Source organism: Lissotriton helveticus, chromosome 5_1, assembly GCF_964261635.1.
Source record: "Lissotriton helveticus chromosome 5_1, aLisHel1.1, whole genome shotgun sequence".
NCBI classification, from domain to species: domain Eukaryota; kingdom Metazoa; phylum Chordata; class Amphibia; order Caudata; family Salamandridae; genus Lissotriton; species Lissotriton helveticus.
Genome location: NC_136065.1, coordinates 2,011,020,420 through 2,011,045,985, shown reverse-complemented (window position 1 = coordinate 2,011,045,985; position 25,566 = coordinate 2,011,020,420). Strand labels below are relative to the sequence as shown.

The 25,566-nt window shown below is 45.4% G+C and overlaps 1 protein-coding gene across 3 annotated transcripts in view; it reads left to right on the top strand.

Moving 5' to 3' along the window:
- The window catches only part of LOC144756179 (E3 ubiquitin-protein ligase TRIM17-like), a 401,785-nt gene extending 380,898 nt beyond the window's left edge, over positions 1-20,887 (top strand). For all 3 annotated transcript variants that reach the window (XM_078645769.1, XM_078645768.1, XM_078645767.1), the window contains one exon: positions 20,332-20,887. In XM_078645769.1, the coding sequence (XP_078501895.1) occupies positions 20,332-20,849 (518 nt within the window). In that variant the 3' untranslated portion in view covers positions 20,850-20,887. The remainder of the gene's footprint in view (positions 1-20,331) is intronic.
- Positions 20,888-25,566: the final 4,679 nt, after the last annotated feature.

Here is a 25,566-nt window from a genome sequence, read left to right as displayed (position 1 = left end):
CCATGGAATCTCTCTACGTCGGCACCCATAGCTGCGTTTAACATCTCTGAAGCCTGACGCCCAGTTATGGCTGCAAAATGTACCCTTTTCTGGCTCCAAACATCTTTGGCTCACATGCAGACGATGAAATGGCACGATTGAAAACAGAGATGGATACCTTAAAAGCAGTAGGACTAGAACAATCTTGTTGTGGAGCATTTTAGGATCCAAGCGTAATTTACCGATTCATGCCCTTATATAGGTACAATTCACATTGCCCTTATATAGGCATAGCAATCCTGCCCATATTTAGACATAACCTATCCAGTCCAAATACATGCATGGCTACTTCCACTAGTTCCAAAAAGTCACAATGATTTCTTGGAAAACTCGGCTTCAGCAGTCAGGGACATCCCCTTACTTGAATATTGATTTGCTCTAAAAATCATGGCGTTTTCAAAGAACTACTATTCCCTTGGGGTTATTTGGTGACGTTATTATGTCCGACTTTACGTCAAACTAGGCACCTTTAAGGTATAAATATGCCTACACTTGCCCTAGCAAAGACACGGTGGTTCGGAGCAGCTCGACTATCTACTTGCCTGACACAGCTCGCTACAGCAAGTGCCGAATGAAGCCGACCCTCCAGCTGACGCACTGACAGAGAAGTTGTCCTTTCTCTCACTGAGAATCCAGCTCCAGTGTTTCCAAGGTCCCCTCGCGGGGTGTTGGGAAATCGAGTCCCGAGACACAGATACCAGGCCTCCGACATTCTAAAACCAAGGCACGGAGCTGATTAGACCCCAAGAGAAATCTTGGTTAGATTCTCGGCAAAGAAAAACTAAACCTATGCTACACATCACTTACTTCTTCCCTCGTACTAGACTTAGGTTAGGTACATTGGGGTAGGCGAATTTTAGAAGCACCAGTTGAGTACTTTTTAACCTTTGTTATTTATGTATGTATTTATCTATGGTCTAGGAACCATACAATGCTTTTACAGTATTATTTTATAATACTCTTCTTACTGTACACATTATACTTTGTGACCAGTATTACGATTGTAGCAGTTCACTTTACTTGCTTGAGAAAGAAGACTGTTCAATAAATCCTTTTATAGAAAACGCCCGTCTCTCTATTTCTATGCACCTCTGATGAAACGTAGCATGCACGATTGACTGAGTAAAATATCTATCTATTGTTTCCACGACTCTGGAGACCAGTTTTATTCTTGGGGAAACAAAGTTGTCATGTTTATGCGGTTGTCAGAAACTAATCCCTTCTTGTTAATTCGAAAGAGTTTCTAGTGACCTCTGAGCTAGCTGGCACTCACAATTAAGTCTAATATATTCGATAGAGACCTAGTAGACATAAGTCCTACGTCAAATCTATAGGATGTTATTCCAATGCACAGAGCCTATTGGGAATATAGGAACTACACTACAATCTAAGGAACAATGACGTTCATTTCACCCTTGCCACCGATGTTTCTCCGCACAGAGGGTTCAAACCCCTCAATGGCAGTCAAGCAGGTCTCAACAATTTCAGCGTCCGTACCAGTCACAGCACAAACAGCAGAGAAGTCGTAACTCCCAACAAACGAAACAGGTAGGGCGTCAACCTGCTACAGCAAACCCTTGAATCTTCTCTTCCCCCTCTTCTGTTACCCACTCTGGCAGAGTGGCAAAACATTACACCAGATGCCTGGGTCTTGAATATTGTCAAACATGGCTATCGTGTCAGAATCTTTGCCCCGCCACCTTCCATTCCTCCGAAGGCGTCCACATCTCACCTCAAGCTCTTACATATAGAGTCAACATTCTGTTCCGCAAGAAAGCGGTGGAACCTGTCTTTCTAAACCAACGAGGTCAAGGTATCTACTGCCGATACTTCCTTGTGCAAAAGAAAGGCAGACACAAGTTCAGGCAGATTCTCGACCTTTGCATTGCGAACAAGTGGATAAGGAAGGAAAAATTCAGGATGCTTGCCTTACACCAAATTTACCCTTATCTTCAAAAGGGAGACTGGCTGTGTTCGATAGATCTACACGACGCGAAGCCTATTTTCATATTCTGATCACAAAGTCCCTTCAGAAGTTCCTCAGGTTTGTCGTGGGACAGAACCACTATCAATATGCAGTTCTCCCATTCGGCCTCAAGTCAGTGCCCAGGACATTCTCCAAATACATGGCAGTGGTGGCAGCGCACCTTCGGCAACAACATTTCTTTGTATATCCCTACCGGGACGACTGGCTGATCAAAGCATCCTCATTCAGTGAAGCCCAAGAGCATTTCCTATGGAGGTGCGATCTGCTTCATTGCTTCGGTCTACATGTCAATGTTCTAAAGTTCACGTCATCTCCAGTTCTGATTCTACATTACTTAGGAGCTACCATCGATACATTGCAGAAAAAGGTGTTTCCTTCAGAGGGACAATGGTTATCCATTCTCCGAAAATGTCTCAATCTTCTGCGGATAAACCATTCATCAGTATGCATAGTATCCTCTGCTCGATGGCCTCCTGCATATTCCTGACTACCAATGCTCGCTTACACATGCGTCCTCTCCATGAGTGCTTGAAGGACCAATGGAACCAGTTCTCAGGAAACTGGAAGGACAAGATCACCCTCTAAGTTCATGCCATGGAATCTCTCCAGTGGTGGTGATCCCAGAAGAATCTCCTGAGCAGAATGCCTTTCCACCAACTTCCACCAACACAGACCTAGGTCACAGATACTTCACTGCTCGGTTGAGGGGCCCACATGGATCACTTACAGATACAGGGACTATAGTCCTCCAGAGAACAGAAGTATCATATCAACCTTCTGGAACACCGAGCAGTACACCTGGCATTCAAGGCTTTTTAGCCTTCATTCACGATCAGCAATTTGCTTGTTGAAACGGACAATACAACCACCATGTACTACCTGAACAAGCAGGGGGAAACGAGGTCCAGAGCCCTGTTGCAAGAAGCCCCATTGATTTGGCACTGGCTCATAGCCATGAATCCAACACTGGTAGCTACTGCCTTGCAGACCGGATTTCCTGTCAAAGTTCAGAGGTCAACTGCTACACCCTAGCCTTTTATCTTTGAGTTTGGCAGCATGGCTCCTGAGATAGTGCAGTTTGGTCATTTAAGTCTGTCTCAGGACTGTACGGACATTCTAAAAGAAGCGAAGCAACCATCTACACGAACAGTTTATGCGTTTTAATAGAAGCGTTTTGTATTTAGTGCTCTTCCAACCAATTTTATCCCACGTCTTGACAGGAAGAAGTTTGTTTGTTTGTTTGTTTGTTTGAGAAGTTTTATATAGATTCTCCTTTATTTATGCCAAGTCTGGCCTTCAATACTCCTCGATCAGAGTCCACCTGTCTGCTCTCACTGGAAATAGGAAAAGTCCTTCACAAATCTCTTTCTTTAGGATTCCAGTTATTAAAGATTTCCTAGAGGGGTTAAAGAAAATGTTTCCTCCCATTAGACGCCTTTCTCCTCCCATGAAATGTAGTTCTGTCTTGTCTCGTGCTTCCTCCCTTTGAACACATTCACAAAGCTTTAGTACAGCATCTCACATGGAAAACCGCTTTCCTAGTGGCCATTACGTCAGCGACGAGAGTTAGTGAGATTCAGGCTCTTTACACTCATGAACCTTACACGGTATTCCACTCCTCAAAAGTAGTGTTATACACACATCCTAAGTTTCTCCCAAAAGTGGTCTCGGATTTCCACGTACACCAAACTATCGCGTTACCCATGTTTTTTCCAAACCCTTTGTCTCCAGCGGAGAGGGCTCTCCATTCGCTGGAATTGAAAAGGGTGTTAAAATTCTATTTGGACAAGACTAAGGCCATTCGTAATTCACAACAGCTGTTAATCAATTATGGCCCAGTCAGCACAGTTCAGCAACTTCTAAACGGTCACTCTCTAAGTGTATTGTTTCTTGCATTCTCAGCTGCTATCAACTAGCCAATAAATCCCTTTCTGGTAGGTCCAAAGCTCATTCTACCAGGGGCAAGGCAGCGACTTCTGCCCTAATGAGGAATATTCCTTTAACGGATATTTGCAAAGCAGCTACATAGAGGTCAAGCCATGCATTCCTTAGACATTACTGCCTGGACACTGATGCTAGAGTGGATGCACAAGGAGGACAGGTGTCCCTCAGAAATCTATTCTCTTAACTGGGTTTTCTTTTTTGGTAGTTTTCTGTCTACCCCACTGCCTTCGGGAGATGAGCTTGCTATTCTATTCATCGCTTATTACTATACATGGTAATCCCCTACTAGAGAAGGTATAGTTTCTTACCTGTAATTCTAGTTCTCTCGTAGGGATATTTCCATGATAGTCATAAGCAGCCCCCCCTCCTCCACAGTGGATTGGACACATAATCTCATGCTCCATTATAATCAGTTTACTGTACCCTTCATAAAGAACTGAGTTAACTGCCTCTGGCTGAGCATTATGGGATATTGGTGGTCTCTCTGCTCTTAAGGGCACACCTTTCTTTTTCTACACTCATAATGGCAGCCTATGGGCTACAGGGCCAGGCACTTCTTCATATCTGTCTGTTAATAAGGGTTTGTGAAGGTTCTTTTTCTGTGCCATGATAAAAAAAGGTGTGTTCTGAGAGCATATGTAATCACAGTCTCTTCTTTTGCCATTCCAAGATGAAGAAATCTAACCAATGTAGCCTACCCTTAGCCTGCATTATGACTTTCTGAAGTGACTTTTCAAGGCCTTCCCAAAGAAAGGCGAATTTCATCACTTAAAAACACATTTTGAATAAAGTGGTCCGGGGTCCCCACACACGGGCGGGACTATTAATTGCTTATGACCATCATGGAAATACCCCTATGAGAGAACCAGAATGAAAGGTAAGAAACTATACCATTTCCCACCATCCAACTGTGCAGGAAGTGACATCATTGGATTTTCTGTCATTCTTCAGCACCGGAAGTGACATCACTGGTTTCCAGCTAAAATTGTCTTATAAGAGGCCAAGCTTGAGGACTCATAGGTTAGGTATGCTCATCCAACTGTACAGAAAGTGACATCATTGAATTTCCTATTATCCATCTGCATAGGAAGTGAGATCACTGGATTCCCCATCATTCATATGCACAGGAAGTGACATCACTGAATAAAATTGTCTTCACTTAAGGGAAGACATGGCTTGGCAGTTCGGGCTGGACTGTTCCCATGAGGCACAGGGTCAGACTGATTTGCATATAGCCATGTCTGAACTGGGGTGGCCGAGTGAGCTAAAGAATGGTGATGGATTAAACCCAGATCAGTTGACTGGGGGTGAGTGTTTGATTTGCTCAAACGCTCTGTCCATCATCCCCTTTTGTATCGCCGTGCTCTCCTACGCCACCTGCTATTTCACATCCACTCATCTGTACCCAACTTACTTCCCCCATGCACCTCACACACCCAACACACATGACCACACACCCGACTCCACACTATTCCACCTTTCCTTGTCTTCTATACTCCTTAGTACTCTCTCCCTCACTAAACGTGCCATTGTAATTTGGAATCTGCTACATGACCACTCACCGATACTTCATTGACTCCCTCATTGTCACCATCTCCCTAAATACAAGATCACAAGACAGAACAAGCATACACAGATATCCAATAACTATCATCTTCAAAGAATCCATCCAGAGCGCCACCACCTCAGAAATCTTCTACATGCAACACTTGACCTTCAAGCTCCTCATCACAGCCAACTACACCATGAGTGGCAGTCTCGTCTACTGCCCTCCCAGTCCAACGCCAACTTTGGCAGCACCATCACAGACTTTGTCACCCCCTCATAGTCTATTTCAGCGCCTTTATCCTCCTTGGCGGCCTTGGCTACCACCTATGGGACCTTGTGGATCTCATCACTGACAACCACCTCCTCAACACCGCTCACTGTGGATTCCCAAACAAAAGTCCCTAACACAATCACCAATGCCTCCCTATCAGTGTGGGTAGCTCAAATGGAACATCTAACAAGGACTATGGACAGACAAAACTTGTCTTCCTTCTCTGTCATCAAAAGACATCATTCAATCAGACAATTCCACTACTGCATCATACCAACAAAAAAGGAGAAACAAGATCAAAACAGTCATCTTTTCAACCACAAACAATGTGACACTGGGCTTTGGCCAGACATCTATTGCTGATTGATATAAAGATCCCAGGGGTAGAGTCAGGAGGCAGGATTCCTCAGTCAACATCACGAGGAACATCACAAATGGGCCAGGGAAGACATTTTTGCAGTATGGGCACACTCCATCCTTAGGCATTTTAATTTTCGTTTATTTATTACATGTTTTAGTTAATTAAAACCATGGATGCAAAATAAAAATAGATTAAAACCATAATAATTTGAATAATTTCAATTATTTCAGATAATTAACAGAATAAAATAAACAGACACATTCGATTTGTCAGATATGTGAAAACGATGCCAGACCTAACAAAGCAGCAGTATTAAAATACATGATCCAATGCGGTTACAGGCGTACCATCCCAATTTCATTTGTTTCAATTAATTAATTAGTTGAAAAGTCAGTCTGTAATAAAATGAAGAGTGTACTTTTGACCTAAAGTTCCTCGAAGACAATAATACAGTTCCTAGTGCATGGGGATTCGTAGAATGGGAACACTCCATCTTTCGACCTATTTGCCAATGCAAAAAAAGAAAAATGGCAAGACTCTGTGTCCAGGGCACCAGAGCGGAACTCAGTGGGCAATGCCCGGTTGACCAATTTGTCGACGCCATTTGTTCATGCCTTTCTGCCGATCCCACTTATGTGAATGTCAAAGACAAAGATGATCTTAACAATATCAGATTAGCTGAGGCAGTGCCTATACTTTCTTCAACTGTCTTTATTACACTCCAGACGATTGCCTTGCCAGAAATGTTGACCAGACTTGAGGCCAAGACCAGCATCCGAGCCTTCAGTCTTTGAATTTGTCTGTGTGGCTTCAGAGGTTACCAGTACTGCCATTCGAATCTGCTTCCGTAATGCGTGGAGATACCAAAAGGGTCACACCATCTATCCTCAAGATTCTGTTTAGCATTAAAACGGAAACCATTCTGCATCATTTGTCATTGCAGAAAGATGTAATCCTACTCCTAGCCAAATCAGGGTTGCATATTTCTTCCTTAGGAGTACATCTAGCAGCCATGACCAGCCGCGGTCCGTGCAGGTAACAGGCGTGGGGGACGATGTCGAGGGAAAATTCATTATTTATGTAATTTTCCCTCAAAATCCCCCCACACCCACGACTGTTACCTGCACGGACCGCGGCTGGCCGTGACTGCTTAAAGAAAATCTCCAGATGAGTTGTCCTTTTTAGGTCCCGGCTAGGCAGCGAGCATGCGCTGTCTCTCCGAGACATCTGGTAATCCATATAGGTGTTGAAACTCCGCCCATTGCTTGTTAGTTTCTTGTGGCTTGCGATCCGTTAACTTGTGCATTCTTTTTGTTATCAGCCTCATTATTGGCTCTTCATGCCATACGTAACTTCCGTTCATTCCGGAAGCAGCACGGCCTAACTTCAGTATCCTTAAGCTTAGACATCGTAATTGTTTTTTTTTTTAAAATAGTGCGCATTAACATGCCCGTGCATCCCGGCCGCTGAACGCAGTCCCAGACTCAGCCCTCCCCGCCCCCACTGCCCCCTTGTTTACTGAGCGCCCTGTTTATTTTAAAAATAGTGCACACAGCATGTCTGCAGTTGTTACGGCAGACTGTTATCGCTGAGTTTGGGAGGTCTTGTTCCCGCGAGCCTATTGGTTCATTGTGTGACCTTCGGCATTTGTGAGCAAACACAGGTGACGGTGGCATGTAAGTAAATGCCCCCTTGGAGTGACAGAGATGTCTGACCAGCACCGTAACCTTCCAGCACCCCTCTCTGCATAGCGCCTCTGACTATTACTGCTTTAGTTCATGTAGTCACCGCATCCCGGCCGCCGAATGCAGTCCCGGACTCACCCCCCTAACCCCTACTGCTCCCTTGCTTTTTTTTAGTTATCCTTGTGTGTTTAAACTAGGTCTTGTTACATCAATTCGAAGCCTACAGCACCCTTTCTTTGCAATAAAAAGAATCATATTTTCCTGCGAGGGGCATTAAAACAAACAAGGTTGTCGATCCTGTTCTACCTACCTGTGCCAGCTAGGAAGCACCTATTCAGTTAATGAAATGGGTATTTTTACTTTAAATGTAAAATATATTACAAGCATATGACCGCCATGTCTAAATGGTGAAATGCTTGCTTTTGTTCTTTTTATTTTGTGTCATATACTTCCATATAAAATTGTAAAAAAAAAAAATATTTCTGCTGCACCAGTTTGCATGCCAAACCTGGGGGCGTTGCCAGTGTTCGGGACTGCAGCAGGCAAGCCACTTAAAATGCCAGCCTCCGTCGGCGGGCAGCTCGGGTGGCTAATGTGTCTGCTGCAGAGATCGTCGAGCCTTCCGATTGGCTACAGCTGCAGCTCAGGTCCGGATACTAAATATGTATCACCAAGGTTTGCAGGTTATTATGCCGATTGCAGAAGCTTGTCACTTACTTGCCATATGTCTCAGTGCCATCGATATATCACGGCTGGCTAATGCGCCTGCTGCAGGCACATATGTGAAGATCATGACTTCTGATCAGATAGCACTGGATTTTAATATGGACTGTCGAGAGGGACCACGTGCAGCAGCCTGCAGTGACGGCGCTCAGTTGGTTAATGTGCCTGAATCTTCAGAGATGTGTCTGTTTCAGTCGGAGGCAGGGAGTGTGTGCGCGGTGGCGAATGCGTTTATTATTTATTTGTATGCAGATGGCCATACGGGTAGGAGCTGTGACACCTGTATTAAGTGGCCCCTTCATCACTTCCTGTTGCCTATCAAGTGTATAGAAATCAATAAAATGCAACAAGCCATATTTATTATATACTGTTTATCTTTTCTTAAAATAAACGAGTTTTTCATAAATCTATCAGAAAAAGCAAAAAATTGTATACCAAAAATTATCTTGCATGGAATGCTCAGTATTTGATATTAGATTAAAGTTTTGGTTCAGTGCAATAACGTGTTTGGTTTGAAAAAAAGGCGTTTCATTTGTTTTAGAAAGCATGAAATGCTTTAATATAGTGTGTGATTGTCTCCAGTCAAAATATGAGACTTGCATATAACAAATGTATAGTTTTCAGAGGAAAAAACAAATTTAGCCACATAATTTGCAGGTCATCAAAAATGTTACTTATGATGGATACTTCTAACCGGATTCCTCTCCTTTCGAATATCCCCAGGTGCCAACCTAGATCTTATCCCCAGGTGCCAACCTGGCTCTAGAAGTCTTAAACTGCTCACATGCAAGGAGGTGACACCATGTTGACTTTGTTTGATCCCGGAAATAATGATGGAGCAGCATTTAAGCGCCACCCCTGCACATCGACTTTAGTTGCTTTCTTTCTGTGCCTTCGTACGCTAATCTGGAGCTTACTCCCAACTTTTTCCCCATCCATTGCCAAGTTTTTCTCCTTGCAAAATTCTTTTTTCCAGAGTGCAAGGGAACTGAGTCCCCCTAAATCTATAGGGTTCAAGCCTTGTGGGAACTGATCCCCAGATATGTGCCATTGGTATTTGGGTTCAGTGCACAACTCCAAGTCCTCTGAGGAGTGTGCCCTTATGACTCAGAATGCAACTTGGGAACACAAAGCTGTGTGTCACCGAAAGAGGTCTCGGAAATCTAGCTCAAAATTGAGAGCGTGGACCTCTTTCTGCTTTCGAGGATAGTAGGATCAACCCAATTCACTCCTCATGACTCCCCCAGCAGAACGATCCATTGGGTTCAGATTGCACATTCCCATTAACAGGTAATCTGCCTGGCAAACTTGAAACAAATCGGAAAGGGTGTGTTTGCTTCTCACAACACCACACATGATAGGGGGTTTCTGCCCGGTTTCTGTAGAGTGGGCATGGAAGAGGGAGTTAGGACAAATCACAAAGCTTTTTACATGAGTACTACGTGTGCCTCATGAAAAGTCAGGACTAAGGTACACATACAGAACATCTTTGTGAGTCGGATCCACTTTATGGCGACCTCGAATTTGGGGAACTGGGTTCGAGTCTTGGCAATGACGCTGAACATCCTGTGATTCAGGGTAAATCACTTAATCTCCCCGTGCCTAACAAAACAAGTACTTGCAAAGCAATAGGTCTCGCATTTATGCGAGTTTAAGCTATTGGCATTGTAAATGACAATGCCTTTTATTTATGTTTTAATAACGAAAACAAAAATAAAAGGCATTGTTTTTTGCAATGTATATTGCTCAAACTCGCATAAATGCGAGACCTATTGCATTGCAAATGCTTGTTTAAGATGAACGTAGTTAAAGACTTTTTTTAGATGGTCTCAAGAAGGTTTGTCTACCTGTAAAAAGTCCATCTCCTGCATGATAGCTTATCTAGGTTCTGTGAAAACTAATGAGCCAACCATATGAGTCTACACACAAACCTACCTTGCAGCATCTGTCATGGAAAACAGCCTTTTTATCATACTATCATCAGCAAGAAGGGTCAGTGAATTACAAGCTCTTTCAGTGGTAGAATTGTTTTACCATTTTTCATGTTAATAGAGCAGTCTTAGTGTTATAATTCTTTATTGAGAACAAAACCATGTTACATATGCACAGTTTGGAACAGAATACTCATCACAGTGAGTATGTATTGCGTTCCATAGAGCGCTGGAGGGGGGTGTAGTCCCTGGCATTGCACGTAGAGAGGGCGGGAAAAGTGGCAGAAGCCCAAGGTGCAGAGAGGGGTTGATGCGTGTACGTGTCCGAGGGGGCGGGTGGGGGTTTGAGAGGGAGCGGAAGGAGGATGTCGTAGGTGTGGAGGGATAGATGAGTGACACGAGAAAGAGATGAGGGTGGGGGCTAGAAAGCGAGGGCAAAGAGGGTGGGGGCAGGGGGGACTGCCGGAAGGGAGCGAGGGTAGGGGAAGTGTGGATGCGTGGGGTAGAGAAGAGGGGGTGGCGCAAAGAGGATGTTTGGCCTAGGTCAAGGCCTACCAGCATCTTGCCGAGAAGGGCTGTCATGGTCCACAGGCATATGGGAATAGAGCAGTCTTGAGGACTCACCCTTCTTTGTTACCTAAAGTGGTTTCTGAGTTTCACTATTGCTCTTTCTAACTTCTTTCCAAATCTGTCATCACCAGCAGCGAGGATTCTTCACTCACTAGATGTTAGGAGGGTCTTTTGGCTTATAATATGTTTTTCATTGTAAATAAGTAAAGCCTACTTTTCAAAATAAACAGATTAGACCTATGGTATCAGCGTATCTTTTATCAATAACCCACTCCTGCCACCATCAAGCATAATGTGATAATATCGTAAACCTACAAAATGTAATGTTGATAAAAACATTATATTCCTCTTTTAAGAGGGACTAACAGGAGTGGGTCTGGCTACTCTTTTCTGAGGTCCATAACACAGCCCAACTGAAGCAGCTGCTGTTTACCTTTGGATGGAATGGAGAGATCCGGTGTGCTGGCCCCCGAGAGTCGGGTCCATCAGGATCACGACAGCCCAGTCTGGGAAAGGCCTGCCTGCTTCTAGCACTGACTGCTATCCTCACCTGCCAAAGGCAGTCAAGATGGTGGCCTGGAAGAGAACCGCATGAGGTGGGAGTTGGGAAAGGTGGCGGCATGCATGAGAGGGCTCATGGTGTTCTGGTACTCTAAAGAAGACATCCGACCCACAGAGGAAGATAGCCATGATGGCATGGAAGGAGTGAGATAACGGGATGCCAATTGTAGGAGATACACCAAAGACTGGAGGGCAGGAGGTGCCTGTGGATTGACGGCGAGTGACAGGAGCAAACACTTTGTGAGCCCTTGAGCCCAGCATAAAAGGTAATAAGAAGTAACATTTTGCCTAGTAAGCATGAAACAACTGTGCCTAGTGTATTCACCAAGGTACAGAACACCAGTGCTCACAAATAGAAGAAGGGTGCAGGAGTAGACTCCTTTTTAGGTCTCGGTTAGACATCGCATACCCGCCTAATTCCAATCCACACCCCAAGCATCCACTCCTCTCCATAACACATGGCTAAAAAACATTGACATTGACAACGCCAATAGCGCTCAAATTTCTGAGACCGATTGGCTTTGCCAATCCGTGTATGCATACTGACTGAGCCCTTCCAAAGACTCATGTCAGCCTACAGAAGATTCTACAGATGGAAAGAGGAACACGTATTACTGAGATCATTAGAACCTATTCACTTTAACCTGTATACCACACCTGAAGAGATTAAGGAAAGCAATGGAAACCAAGATGGAGGCCCTTTCATTAGAGTTCTGATGGTGGAACACGCCAATCATAAAGTGGAGGACTAAGTGGAGTTGTTAGAGTTCGCCTGATCTAGGATTGAAGATAAACTGGGCACCATTACTGACTATCATGACCTCACGATGTGCACTATAATTAACAGGGAGGGACAGTTTGTGTATTTGGAGACTTTCCGGAGGGCCACAAGTACCTATAGTGTGGTTGCCCTGACTCCGACATGTCAAAATAGACAACATTGTCTCTGCCCTGCTGAAGGACTTGTTGGATACACTGGGAGATACTAGGACGTTGCCTCTAAGAGAAATCCCCTTTGATGGTTGTCGCCTTTTCAAGGAGAAGGCAGGCTCTGCTTTGCTGCACTTCAGAATTTACAGACTACAGCGCATTCCTTGAGCTGGTGATCCCTGCCAAGCTATTTCCTCACCAGTTTTTCACATTCAGAAACCACTCTAGGGGCCTGGCATGTAGACGGAGACAGTCTTTCCAGCCAGTGATGCAGCAGATAGCCCAGTTCTGTCAGGACTGCAGACGCAGCAGAAGCAGACAACATGCCAGATAGCAGGGGCACAGGTCCTGCAACTCCTCTTTGCCTGCTACACCAGCAGACAAACAGCTTTTGTTAACCCCCTACAGTGCATGCCAAAACAGTGTCCATTTTCTGAGGTTGGGAGTACACTTATGCCCATACTTTGACAACTGGTTGCAGAGACAGGCTTAACACAGTTAGTAGGGACCACCTGGTAGTGGTTGGGAGTTCCTGTATACCTACACCTTGTCGACTGGATGCTGAAGGCTGGTACACTGCAGTTAGTCCTGGACCACCTCCGGACATTTGGACTAGAATGGAGATGCTGGATCCAGGTGTGGATGGCTCTGATGCTTCTTGGCCTCTTTGCCTTATGCATCCTCCGTGTCTACTATCTTTGGTGGAAATCCTAGTGGGCCCATCATCCTGGCTATCTGTCCGACATTATTCAGGTCTTAGAGGAGATGGCCCACAATTTACATTGGTTCCTGATTAGTCACAATCTGTCCTGCAGTAGGCCACTCTCTCTTCAACAGTGATTGACACAATTCTGCTGGGGTGGGGGGGTTCTTTCAGGAAAGTTGCCATTCAGAGGCTTCTGGTCTTGAGTGGAGGGCCGACTCCACATCAGCCTTTTGGAGCTACATGTCCTTCATCTGGACCTGAAGTGCTTTCATTGTGATTCATCAGGGAGAGGCTAGTGTGGGTTCTCACAGACCACACAAATGCCATTTGGTGCTGCAACAAGCAGGAGGGTGCAGAGTTGAGTCCTGGGTCCTGTGCCAAAGAGGTTTTGCATCTCTGGAGGTACGTACAGTGCTAGGACATCTTCTTCATTGCCAACCACCTGTCCAGATCCCTGAAAGCCTGGACCAACATCATTTAACAGATTACGCGTCTACATAGCAAGGGGGTGCCCTATGTTTTGCACCAGAGCGTTGGGAGACTTTTGGTCACAGTTAAAAACATACAGTGTCAGACATTTTGCACCTTGGAGTTTCTATGAGAACATTGGAATGGAACAAGGGACTCCTATTTGCCTTCTCGCCACTTCCTCTCATGCCCTGAGTTCTGACGAAGATTGATACTGATCAGGCCGAACTCATCCCAGTGGCCTCAGAATGGGCCAGGAGAGTGTGGCACCTGCAATGCTTGAGCATAAGCATCTTTCCTCTGATCAGTCTACCACATCAGTAGGACCTGTTTTCTCAGCAGGTGTATACAAGTTAACTCAAACCTCCATGCGTAGAGATTGAACTGCAGCATTTTACAGCCTTTGATGTGCCACCTACGTTATCAATGTCATCCTCCCTGCCAGACGCCCTTCCTCGAAATCCATTTATACTCTGGGCTTGGACAGTTTGCAAACTGGTGTGGTACCTAGTACACTGTCCCCTTAGAGGCAAATCTGCCAGATGCTCTTTTGATCGGTTTTTTTAAGTTCAAATCATTTCTGATTTCTTTTATATGCAAACAGAAATAGATAGAATGTTGTACCAAACTTTGAAAAGCACCGCCAACAAATTTGGATCTCCACCATATGTGGTTGATAAAGTCTATAAACAAGAATGTTTCAAAATGAAAGACGCTGTATCCATGATTGCAAAAAAGTTCAAAATTCCTTTAATAATCCATTTGAGGTACCAGCCAACGCGTTTCGTTCCGTCAAGCGGAACTTCTTCAGGGCGCAATGAATGTCATCAGCCGTATATATATTCCAAATCAGAGTATCGAAATGGGATACAAGTCTGTTCCCTCAATGTGGGTAAATGGTAAACGAGATAGGTCCAAGATCAAGGATTTTTGATTATTTCTTTTCGATTTTTCAAACGGACTATTTCTTGCCAACTATTTCGAAATATCTATTGAAGGTATAATGTTCACCTTGCGATTTCGAAGGGTATATTTCTTGGAAAGTGTTCCTATGTCTTCATCTTAATTTTCGATATACTTGGTAATTTCCTGTAAGGCACTAACCTTAGATAATGTAACGTGCACGTCCTGCACCGTTATGTGGTCAGACTTCTAAATCTTCAGTTGACTCACAATTTCCAATTACTTAAAGGCAGTAACCTGTCAGGGTCAAATTATAAAACCCCCAGTTGGCGTCTCGATAGTCCACGCGCCAAATCCTTTCCGGCAAGAGTTACTCTTTTTGGAAATCAATAGATATTTCGAAATAGTTGGCAAGAAATAGTCCGTTTGAAAAATCGAAAAGAAATAATCAAAAATCCTTGATCTTGGACCTATCTCGTTTACCATTTACCCACATTGAGGGAACAGACTTGTATCCCATTTCGATACTCTGATTTGGAATATATATACGGCTGATGACATTCATTGCGCCCTGAAGAAGTTCCGCTTGACGGAACGAAACGCGTTGGCTGGTACCTCAAATGGATTATTAAAGGAATTTTGAACTTTTTTGCAATCACGGATACAGCTTCTTTCATTTTGAAACATTCTTGTTTATAGACTTTATCAACCACATATGGTGGAGATCCAAATTTGTTGGCGGTGCTTTTCAAAGTTTGGTACAACAATGATTTTTTTCCCAAGATTTGGGATATACTCTCAGGGCAGGGAGTATTTGAAAATTGCACGCTATTCGAAAGATTAAGTATATATAAATATTGGTGATATTTGAGTTGGTGCTTTGAGGGTGTAAAAGTGGTCCACTGTCCATATCGTTTTGTACAAAAGAAATAGATAGAATATACAGGGCGAATAACATCATTTATACAAAGAAAACCCTCATCATGAATCAAAATGTAAATAAAAATATGCACCTGACTTTTAAAAAACTGTTGTGATTATACACCCTTATACATGTTAAATACCCTTATTACTACGGAAGCCTTTTTGATGTGTTACAGTTACATGGATCCTCGATGGACACTGATTATGACCAAGGATGAATGTTGTTTGGAAACACTCGGAGGGACAAGGAAATGTCTGTGTGTGAAAGTTGAAGTAGCGTTTATTCTCTACTGATTAAAAAAGAGGAAAGGAAAAATGGTGAGAAGAGACTTATAATATTGAGTAACACAAACTAATAGTAGACTTAAGGTATCAGGCTAATAGCAGATTATGTATAATGTTATTGGGCAAGAGGCAAGAGGATATTGAGGCCTTTTTGTTTTATCTCTAGCCTGGAAATGATTTGCAGTGTACGTGCTAAATGTTTGTCTGCTCTTTCAACCTGTTTACATTTGCCAGACTAACTGTCCATGATTATATAAAGTGACGAGGTTTATTAAAGGTTTGACACACATATTTCCTCCCAAACTGTTTTCATGACACAGTGGGACCTTCACTTGTTCTTTTACATTCCTCAAATGTATGCCTTTCGAGTCCATACATAGCTGCTTGCTGCGCCTCTTGACCTTGAAAATTGTCTTCCTCATTTCGTTTACATTACCTCCTTAAGAACGTGAACTACAGGTCCTTTAAGTGTAACTGCCCTAACCATCCCTTTTGTGCCTTTGGTGCTGTGGACTCAAGTGGCCTTCTTACCAAAGGTCCGGCTCCTTTCTAGGACGTGTAGTCTACTTCCGTTCTTAACCCCATCCCCCTCACTCTTCCAAGGTAGCGTAAAGGATCCATCAGGGGATTCATAAGGGCTCCAGGTTTATAGATCGATCGTACTTAGGAACATTGACTCAGATATCGGCAGCGTGTGGCGTTCTAAGGCGCAAAGGAAAGTAAGGCTGTGCAGAAGAGGACCCTGTTGAGATGTCTAGTCCTCTGCATTATGATCTGCTACACACTGGCCAAAAAGCAGCACTCAGAAGGTTTGAGAGCCCATTCCCCAAGAGCCAAGGCTGCTACCACTACCTTGGTGCAAGATGTACCTGTCCTTTATCTGCCAGGCTGCGATGTGGGTGTCGGTTCATACGTTCACAAAGCACTACTACCGTAACATCCAGGTCGGTGGGAAGGACACTGCGGTTAGAAGTATCCATCACAATAAAAAGTTACTTACCTTTGGTAATTCTCTTTCTGGTGGCTACTCTATCTTACTGTGTATTGCTTACCCCCCTCCCCACCCCTCCCCCTTAACTCTTTTTAACATCTAAAAAGGTCCTAAACTAAAGCCACCAATTGTTTATGCTCTGTGCCAGAGGGTGCGGACACAGAGAAAACAAGAAACTGACATCAGTGCACAGATGTAGTGCTTATATGCCCCTCCACTCAGTCACCTGGATGTAGTATGGGTTTGCGTGGAGCCACACTGCACCACCAGTCAGCACCTGGGGCCGCTACTACAAAATTCTCTGCCTTAAGACTGGTGGCTGAGGGGATATCTAAGGTTAGAAATCTGCAGTTATATGGTCTATCCACCAGAAACAGTGCTAAAAATTCTAGATAACTTGTTCATCAGGCCTGCTTGTTCATCAGGACATCTTTATTTGTCATATATTTCATAATATAGAGGCCAGGGCTATTGCCTTGATCATTTTTTGTCACAATAACAAACCCAGTCTTATTGTACTGAGCATAAGCTTTGCACAAGAAAAAAACTACTATACAAGCACTCTTTTTAGTAGAATCCCACAACTCCTACATAGTCAAACACTGAACTCAAGGGAATCAACATGTGGGTGGTACTAAAGACCTTCTCTATCTCTTTCTGTTGACAACATTAAGTCAGGTGACACCTTCGCTAACCTAATATATTAAGCTCCTCTGCCCTAATTAGAGTTTAATGGGCAACTAAGCCTGCTGCATTAATATTGGCTACAGTCCTCTGCACCATATCCACCTAAAGACTTAGGTACACGTCACCATAAAGATGTTATGTGATGTGATGCAATGCTATGGTATAGATCGCACTATCACCCAAGAGGATATCCTGAGCAGTTGTGAGGTTAGACACACCCAGCCAAAAAGCCAGGTTTTCAGCTGCTTGGGGAATTAAAAACACTGAGGAGGAGTAGGCTCTTATGTGTAGCAGGTCATTCCATTCTTTAGGAGTGCTGTAGGAGAATGCTCCACAGCCGGTTCTGGTTTTCAGTGTGCGTGAGATGTATGCAAGTTGGAGTCCAGACAAGCGGAGGTTTCTAGAAGATTTGTGAAAGCAGGTCCGATTGTCAGTGTTATGTAGTGCCTTGAAAGTGTGGGTGAGGAGTTTGAATTGTGCTTGTTTGTGAATGGGGTGTCAGTGGGGCTCCTCCAGGTGTGGTGTGGTGTGATATGAGTGCGACATTGGAGGTTTAGAGTATTTCTGGCCACCGAGTTCTGAATGGTCTGCAGTCTTCTGGTGCGTTTTTGTTGATCCCAGCATTGAGGGAGTTCCCATAGTCCAACTTACTTGTTACCAGGACATGTGTAACAGTTTGCTGGGTGCTGATTGGAAACCATTTATAACTCTTCCAGAGCATCTTCAGGGTATGGAAGTATGAGGCAGTGAAGGCATTGACTTGGGTGCTCATGTTGAGTTTGCTGTTAATCTCAAGGTCCTTGGCATGGGTCATGTGGGTGGCTGTCGGTCCTAGCTCTATGGACCAACATGTGGAGTCCCAAGGTGATGTGCTCTTCCCGAAGATCAGGATTTCAGTCTTGTTGGTGTTCAGCTTTAGACATTTGGTCTTCATCCATTGCCATTGTCAGTCACTCAGGCATTGAACTTGATCCAGGTACTGGGTGTCTTGGCTGTGAGTGAGAGATTGAGTTGTGTGTTATTGGCTTAAACATGGGTGTTGATATCAAGAGAGTAGATGATGCTGGCTAGAGGGATCATGTATATGTTGAAGAGAGTGTGGCTCAGGTAGGATCCAATGTAACTCCGCAGATGAGGTCACAGGCGTCCGTGTTGTTCTGTGCCAGGCTGACTGACTGGGTCCTTCTGATCAGTAAGGCGCAGATCCATCGGAGTACGTGGCCTTGGAATCCAATGTCGTGTAGGTGTTGGATGAGAGTTGGGTGGGAGACTGCGTCAAATTCTGCATAGAGGTCTGGGAGCTTGAGGGTCGTTGTGTCTTCTAAGTACTGAGTAATGCAGATGTCATCCGTGGTGGCAAGATGAGGGCAGTTTTGTGCTGTGGTTGAGTCTGAAACCAGATTAAATGATGTGGAGGAGTTGGTGGTCGTTGAGTAATTTGTTGTGTTTGCTTTTGATGATTTTCTCCAAGACCCTGGCCGGGAATGGTAGCAGTTATATCAGTCTGTAGTTGGCTTGCGTTGAAGGGTCTCTTCAGCAATGGGAGGACAGTTGCGTGTTTCCAAGCATCTGAGAAAGTCACAGAAGAGACAGAGGCATTTAGAATGGATGTGAGCATGGCGCCGATAGGTTGCAGTCCTCAGAAGTAGGCATGGTGGGGCCGCTAAGTGGAAGGAATTCATCGTGGTGGTAGTTTTTTCTGGGGTGATGATTAGCCATGTGGTTACATTGGTTCTTTGGATAAGAGCAGGAGGTGTTTGCCGAGGTCTTTTGGGTCCAGTTTCAGGCTGAAGTTGCTATAAATGGCAGTACTTAGTTGCTGAAGAATTGAGAGACATTGTTGAAGAGGTCCTTTGAGGGGTGACTGAGTTGGAGGAGGTCGATGGTGAGGTGAAATCTTTCACAATGGCAAAGAAAGATTTCTTTGTTTCTGTGTGTGCTGGCATCAATGTGGTTCGTGAGGAGCGCGTTTGGTGTTCCATATAATTTGGAGGTAGCATCTTAGGGCGGATTTAAACATGCCTTGTCTGCATTTTCCTGCGTCATTTAACATTTGCACTCCAGTTGTTTGCTGTGGCATTTCATCCGTCTGAGTTCCTCTGTGTGCCAACTGGCCTGGGGTCTTGATCTTTTTGTATTGCAGTGTTTGAAGAGGGCCAGGAATTGTCGCAGAAGGCGATCCAATTGTTGAAATTCTTGATGACTTTGGGGAGGCTGTTGCTGTGTTCGGGTCAGTGGGTGCTGGAACCTCTGTTCCAGTTTTTGTCAGTGATTGTGTTCGGTGGCTGGTCTGGCGTTGGTGCTTGTGCGTAGGACCAGAATGGGTATCCTCAACTTGACAAGGACGTGGTTTGTCCAGAGGACTGGTGTGGGCTCTTCGACTTGGATGTTTCCAGAGTTGGAGGAAATATGGTCCAGGAGGTAAACGGCAATGTGGGTAGGTTCCTTTAATGTGTTGGGTGAGGCCCAGGCTTTCAAGGTCTTTAATGAGTGCTCTTGAGTTGGAGCCAGAGTGGTATTCAGGGTGGAAGCTCAGAGGTAATTGCTAGCATCGAGGGTGAGTAATGCAAAGTCTATGATGGTGCTGGTGAAAGTGGGTGGTCCCTGTGGTCTGTAGATGAGAGTGCTGCTTAGGATGAAGTTGGCTATGGTATGGAACTTAAGCAACAGTTATGTATCTAAAGCATGCATACCTAGCATAGTTCCAGGAGAGCTGGATACATGATATATTTTCAGGATTCTTTTATTTCAGAAACCCCATCACAAATTGTTTTTAGTAACCTCTGTCTTCTCATTTCTCTTTGCCACCTGTCACAGAGTGCATCACTATGGACCCGAACACAGCTCACCCGTCCATCACCCTGTCAGAGGACCTAAGAAGTGCCTCAAGGCTGTCTACAGAAAAGCATATATATCCAGATTGGTGGCACTTTGACACTTCTGCCTGTGTGCTCGGCAGCAGGGGCTTTACTGAGGGTATACACTGCTGGAATGTGGAGGTGAATGCCCCCTTGAGCAGCTGGGCCATAGGAGTAGCCTTGGAATCTGTGAAAAGGAAAGAGTCTTTTGGTCTATATCCCAGCGAGGGGGTGTGGGTGCTTCAGATGGAGCAAGGCTACTTGCAAGCCAACACCATGCCTGAATCTTACCTGCCCAACCACAGCGGCTTGACCCAGATCACTGTCTGCCTCAACTGTGAAGAAGGAAAAGTTGTTTTCAGCAACTCTGATACAGAGAAGCATATCCACACCTTCAGCACTCCCTTCTTCAAGGAAACAGTCTTCCCCTTCTTCTGCCTAAGTAATGATGGTGTACATGTTAAAGTTTCTCCATGAAAAAATTGCATCTGTGCTAGCAAATGTGTCTGTGTTTACTGTGAGTGTAAAGGTAGGCCTTTTGTTTGGATTGAATGATGTGTTATACTCCATGACCTTGACCAGGATGAAGTTTGTTCAGTATGTGCCTATCCAGCCTTTATTGATGTTGGCGTAGGGCCCAGTCAGCCAATACATCATTCAAGGTGAAGGTCAGGGGCTGTGCATAATAGAAGTTATTGAGTTATAATGTCAGCCTGGAAGCATCATTTTGGTTGTAAGCACTGCTTAACAGCAGAGATTGAGTTAGTCTTTTCCAGTTGGAACATAATCTGAGGTCTGACTGTTATTATAAGGAGGGCAAATGTCAGACTAGTGAGAATGTGCTTACATTTGTATACCCTCTGCAAAATTATTTGGGGCAGATTTACAGGCCCCTTGCGCCTCTTTTACGCCGCCGTTGCAGCACTTTCACGTTGTAAAGCCCTGCGCCATAAGGAGGCGTTCCGGCGCGTGGGAGGGGGGGGGGGCGTTCCGGCGCAGGAACGCCTCCTAATAGTGGCTGAGTGAAATCTACAAGATTTCACACAGTCCCTTTTAGGCCAATACTGCGTCACAACCCTGCGCCTGCTTGAAGCAGGCGTAAGGCTTGACGCAGCATTGGAGGAATTGGGCCCCCAGAGCATTGCTGGAGCTGCGGCGCGTTTGCGACGCAACTCCAGCAATGCGCCACCTTTATGGCACAGATGCGTGACACATCTGTGCCGTTTTTGCCCCATATTGCGCCGCATTGTAAATGCGGCGCATCATGGGTGGCGGAGCTGCGGCGCACAATTACTGGCGCATCCCTGCTAATTTGCAGGGATGCGCCAGTAATTGTAAATCTGCCCCTTTATCTTTAAGACATCCCAGCAGCAGACAGGAGCCCGAGAACATTTTAACAAGCTGTTGAGGCACCCAGTCGCTTATTTCACAGAATGTCCTCAATGCATCAGTGGTGACCACACAGAGCACATAACTGGAGTTCCCTTTTCTGGTGCCTAGTGTTGGAACACCAAAACCCTCTTGAAAGAGATGTTAAGGGCTCCACACTTCAAAAATTGTTTTCATATTTTTTTTTTTTATAAATATATTTTTTTAATTAAAAAAAGATGTTGGATATCCATCTAGTAAAACCCTCCGTTCATTCCCTGCACATGTACACTCTTCAGCTATCACTGGAAACATTTGCTCCTTTTTCCATTGACATGTTCTGTTAGTCCCCCTTCCCCTTTTCGTTTCATCCATTGTGTCTATAATCCATCCCTGTTTATGGCTTGCTTGGGCTTGTCTAGTAAGTCCGGTCTGTAGTGTCCCATCGGTTTCCCCATACCTTTCCGAACTTGCTTGGGCATCCTCTACTCTTATATGTTACCCTCTCCGCTGCCATGCATTGAACCATTCCTGTAATGTTGGTGTGGCCAACGCACCCAGTGTTGTGCTATTTCTCTTTCCGCAACCACTATTCCCAAGGCACTTAACAGTAGTTGTGGTCTTGGTACATCTACCTCGCTATTTATTCGCAATAGGAGAAAATTTGGATCTACAGGGAAGGAGACCTGTATCACCTCACTAAGTTCTCATATGATCTTTTTCCCAGTAGATCTGTATCTACGGACAGCCCTATACCGTGTGGTAGAAATCCCCTTTCTCACACTGGCATCTCAGGCAATTTGGATTTCCCACCCATCCTATTCTGTGGAACTTGGCCCTCTCTTAATAGATCCAAGGCGTAGTCATGCCCTAATCGCCACCTCTCTGGGGTGCATGAGAGCAGCCTCCCAATCAATGTCTTCCATTTCACCCATCTCAGCCTCCCATTTATCTCAAAGGTTTCCTAGGTTCTACGTACGGCATGTTGTTATTCAACGTTTTGTATGTGAGGGCTACTGCTTTGTGCGTGAGAGACTTCGTACAGCAAGCAACCTTCTAATGGCGCATATGCCGGAAAGCCTTCTGTAGTCAGGGCTTCTGCTGCCCATGCATGTCTTATTTGTGCATACTTAAAGAATTGGGTGTTATGGAGTTGGTATTCAGTGCATAGAACAGTGAAGGTGTTTACGGAACCTTTGTCTGTGTTGTCTCCCAACATCGAGATCCCCACAGTGTCCCAGTGACCGAAACCTTTCAATTTCCCTATTTCCCTCAGCCAGTTTGTGAGAAGTTGGCCTGATATATGATGCTCACTAGTTCTAGTGATCACCTTGTATCAGTCCAAACAACCCTTATGGTGATTGGTTGTAAGTCAACCTTATAGACCAGCTATCCTAATGGTAGCATGGACAAAGCAGTCTTAGGCTAAACACTTTTGGCATGTGAAGCCAGCTGTTTTACCACAATATAACCCCTTGAATACCAGACGAAAGGACACCACACAGGTTGTTATGAAAATAAACAGTATATTTATTAATAACAACACCTCTGAACTCTTTATGAGGTCAGAGGGCTAAGCACATGACAATCTCTTACGAAGAATACGACAAGTTGCACAAAATTACAATGGTGCCCTAGAGGCATGACAAACCATATACTAAGTAAGTGGAATATGAAAGTTGATAAAAGAAATGGAGCTGTCCAGAGGCTGGAGGTTCGCTAGGACTACCCTATCTTCACCTTAGGTAAGTCATAGGAGGCCCACGGGACGCGTGTGCAGAGTGTGAACTCACACGCAACGTCTATGGACAGTACAGTTCAAGTTGAAGGTGAGTACGGACAATCCTGACTAGGTAGGACTAAAACGACTGTGGAACTGGACACTAGGACAGTTAAACTACCCTTGAGCACCGAAATGCTCTTGTTACCTCACCCACGGGCTGCGGGTGCATAGGTGTCAAAGTGTGTTGGGTTCTCGCGTTGAAGTCTACGGAACCTGGAAGAAAAGATGCTGCAGGCGACCAGGAGGAAGATGTCCGGTGCGATCCAAGGGTGGATCGGTGCAGAAGAGGACCTGAAAGCAGAGGGGACAGTGTTCAAAGTCACTAGCCAGTGACCGGTGTGGAACCAGGAAGGAACCAGGTGCTGTCATCGCGATCAGGTGAAGGGTGGACGCTTGACTCTGCAGCCACGTGGACCAGGAGGTGTCTTCGACGACCAGGATGGAGGCACGAGCTGTCCCACGCAGGCTCTCGCTGTCGGCTGTGTCGGATCCGCAATTGGAGTCAACAGGCCTTGGCAAAGGCAACCCACGCAGTAAGTGGAAAAGACGTCTGGTGCGGACTAGGAGAGTCCGGGGTGCCCCTCTTTTGGAAGGGAGCAAGGGCCAGTCTGGAGCAACCAGACCAGCAGTGAAGATTCAAAGGTTCGTCGTCTAGGAGGCCACTAGCCAGCCGGCAAGTGACCAGACAACGCGTCGAGCAACAAACAAGCAGAAGGGCCCCACGCAGATCTCGTGGAAGCTGGAGGGCTGATCTTCGGTGCAGGGGCTGCTCGGGGCTGGGGCTTTTCAATCCCCAAAGCACTTGGTCGAGTTTACCTCGGGAGTCGTGCTGGAAGCGAAGTGCAGTTTCTTTCAAGATGGCCGGTCCCACGTGTCTCGTCGCACCCACGGGTCTCAGCTTTGCTGCAGATGTGAGTTGAGGTCGGAGAGGTCTGGGAATCCGGGTCTCGTCGGGCTCTGAAGTCTGGATCCTCGAGGGAAGACGACAAAGTGAAGCCGCTGGACGCTTGATGGTGCCTGCAGTTGCAGGGTGGACACTCCTTGCCCACAAGGGAGATTCTTCAGTCTTCTGTGGAGCAGAACGTCGAAGTCCAGAGTTTCTTCTTGTAGAATTGTTCAGGATAATCTAATTTGGAATGGGACCAGCTCCTACCTTTATTCTCCTAAAGGGGGCTGCACTACTGACTAGGTCCCTCCCCTGGGTGGGACCAGGAAGGGGGGTGGCTACACCCCCTATCCTTTGTCCGGTTTCCCGCCACAGCTGGGGCAGGGATGCCCCAGCAACTGGTTTGAACCGGTGTATGCACAGGACACCTTGTGTGCCCCAGGCATGTCTCATTCCTTTCAGGCCTGTCCTACCCAGTACACAAAATCCTGTCTGGGGTGGTGCTAGCACCTCCCAAGGCAGGAAACCCTTTGTCCAAGCCTTCCTCGCTGGAAGGACTCCCAGCAGCAGGAGGTCAGACTTGTGTCTCTGGTGGCAGCATCCATTTTTTGATGCCAAGGCTCGAGTTAACTTTAACCGGGGTTCTCAGTTACATACATGTCGTGCCCCTCTAGGAGGGTGGAATGCTACCCCCGTCGCCAGAATTGGCGAGGGGGTAGTATTCCAATTCGTATGACACCTTACTCGACATGTTTTGATAATGTTATACCAGAGTTAGCATTTAACTGCGAGGTTGACAATGCACTTAAGAGTATATGGTATAGCGTTATCATGGAACAGCTATTAGGACTTGGTTCCGCAAGCTGCAGACGGGCTCAGCTCATGCCAGACCACCATCTCACACTATTCCAAGCACTCTGCCTTCAGGATTGATAAGGCCTGCCATAGGAGTGACTGATAGGAATATATGTGTCCATTTTAGGGTTAGACATAGGTATACTATATCTATAGCAAAGGGTGATTACACCACCTTGCCCCAGCTGTCATGCAGCCAGTTGTGTCAGTTTTAGATGGCCAGCCAGGGGTGGCATAATACATGCTTCAGCCCCTGGTAGGCCCTGGGTACACCTGTGCCCTGGATACCTGAGGTACACTGT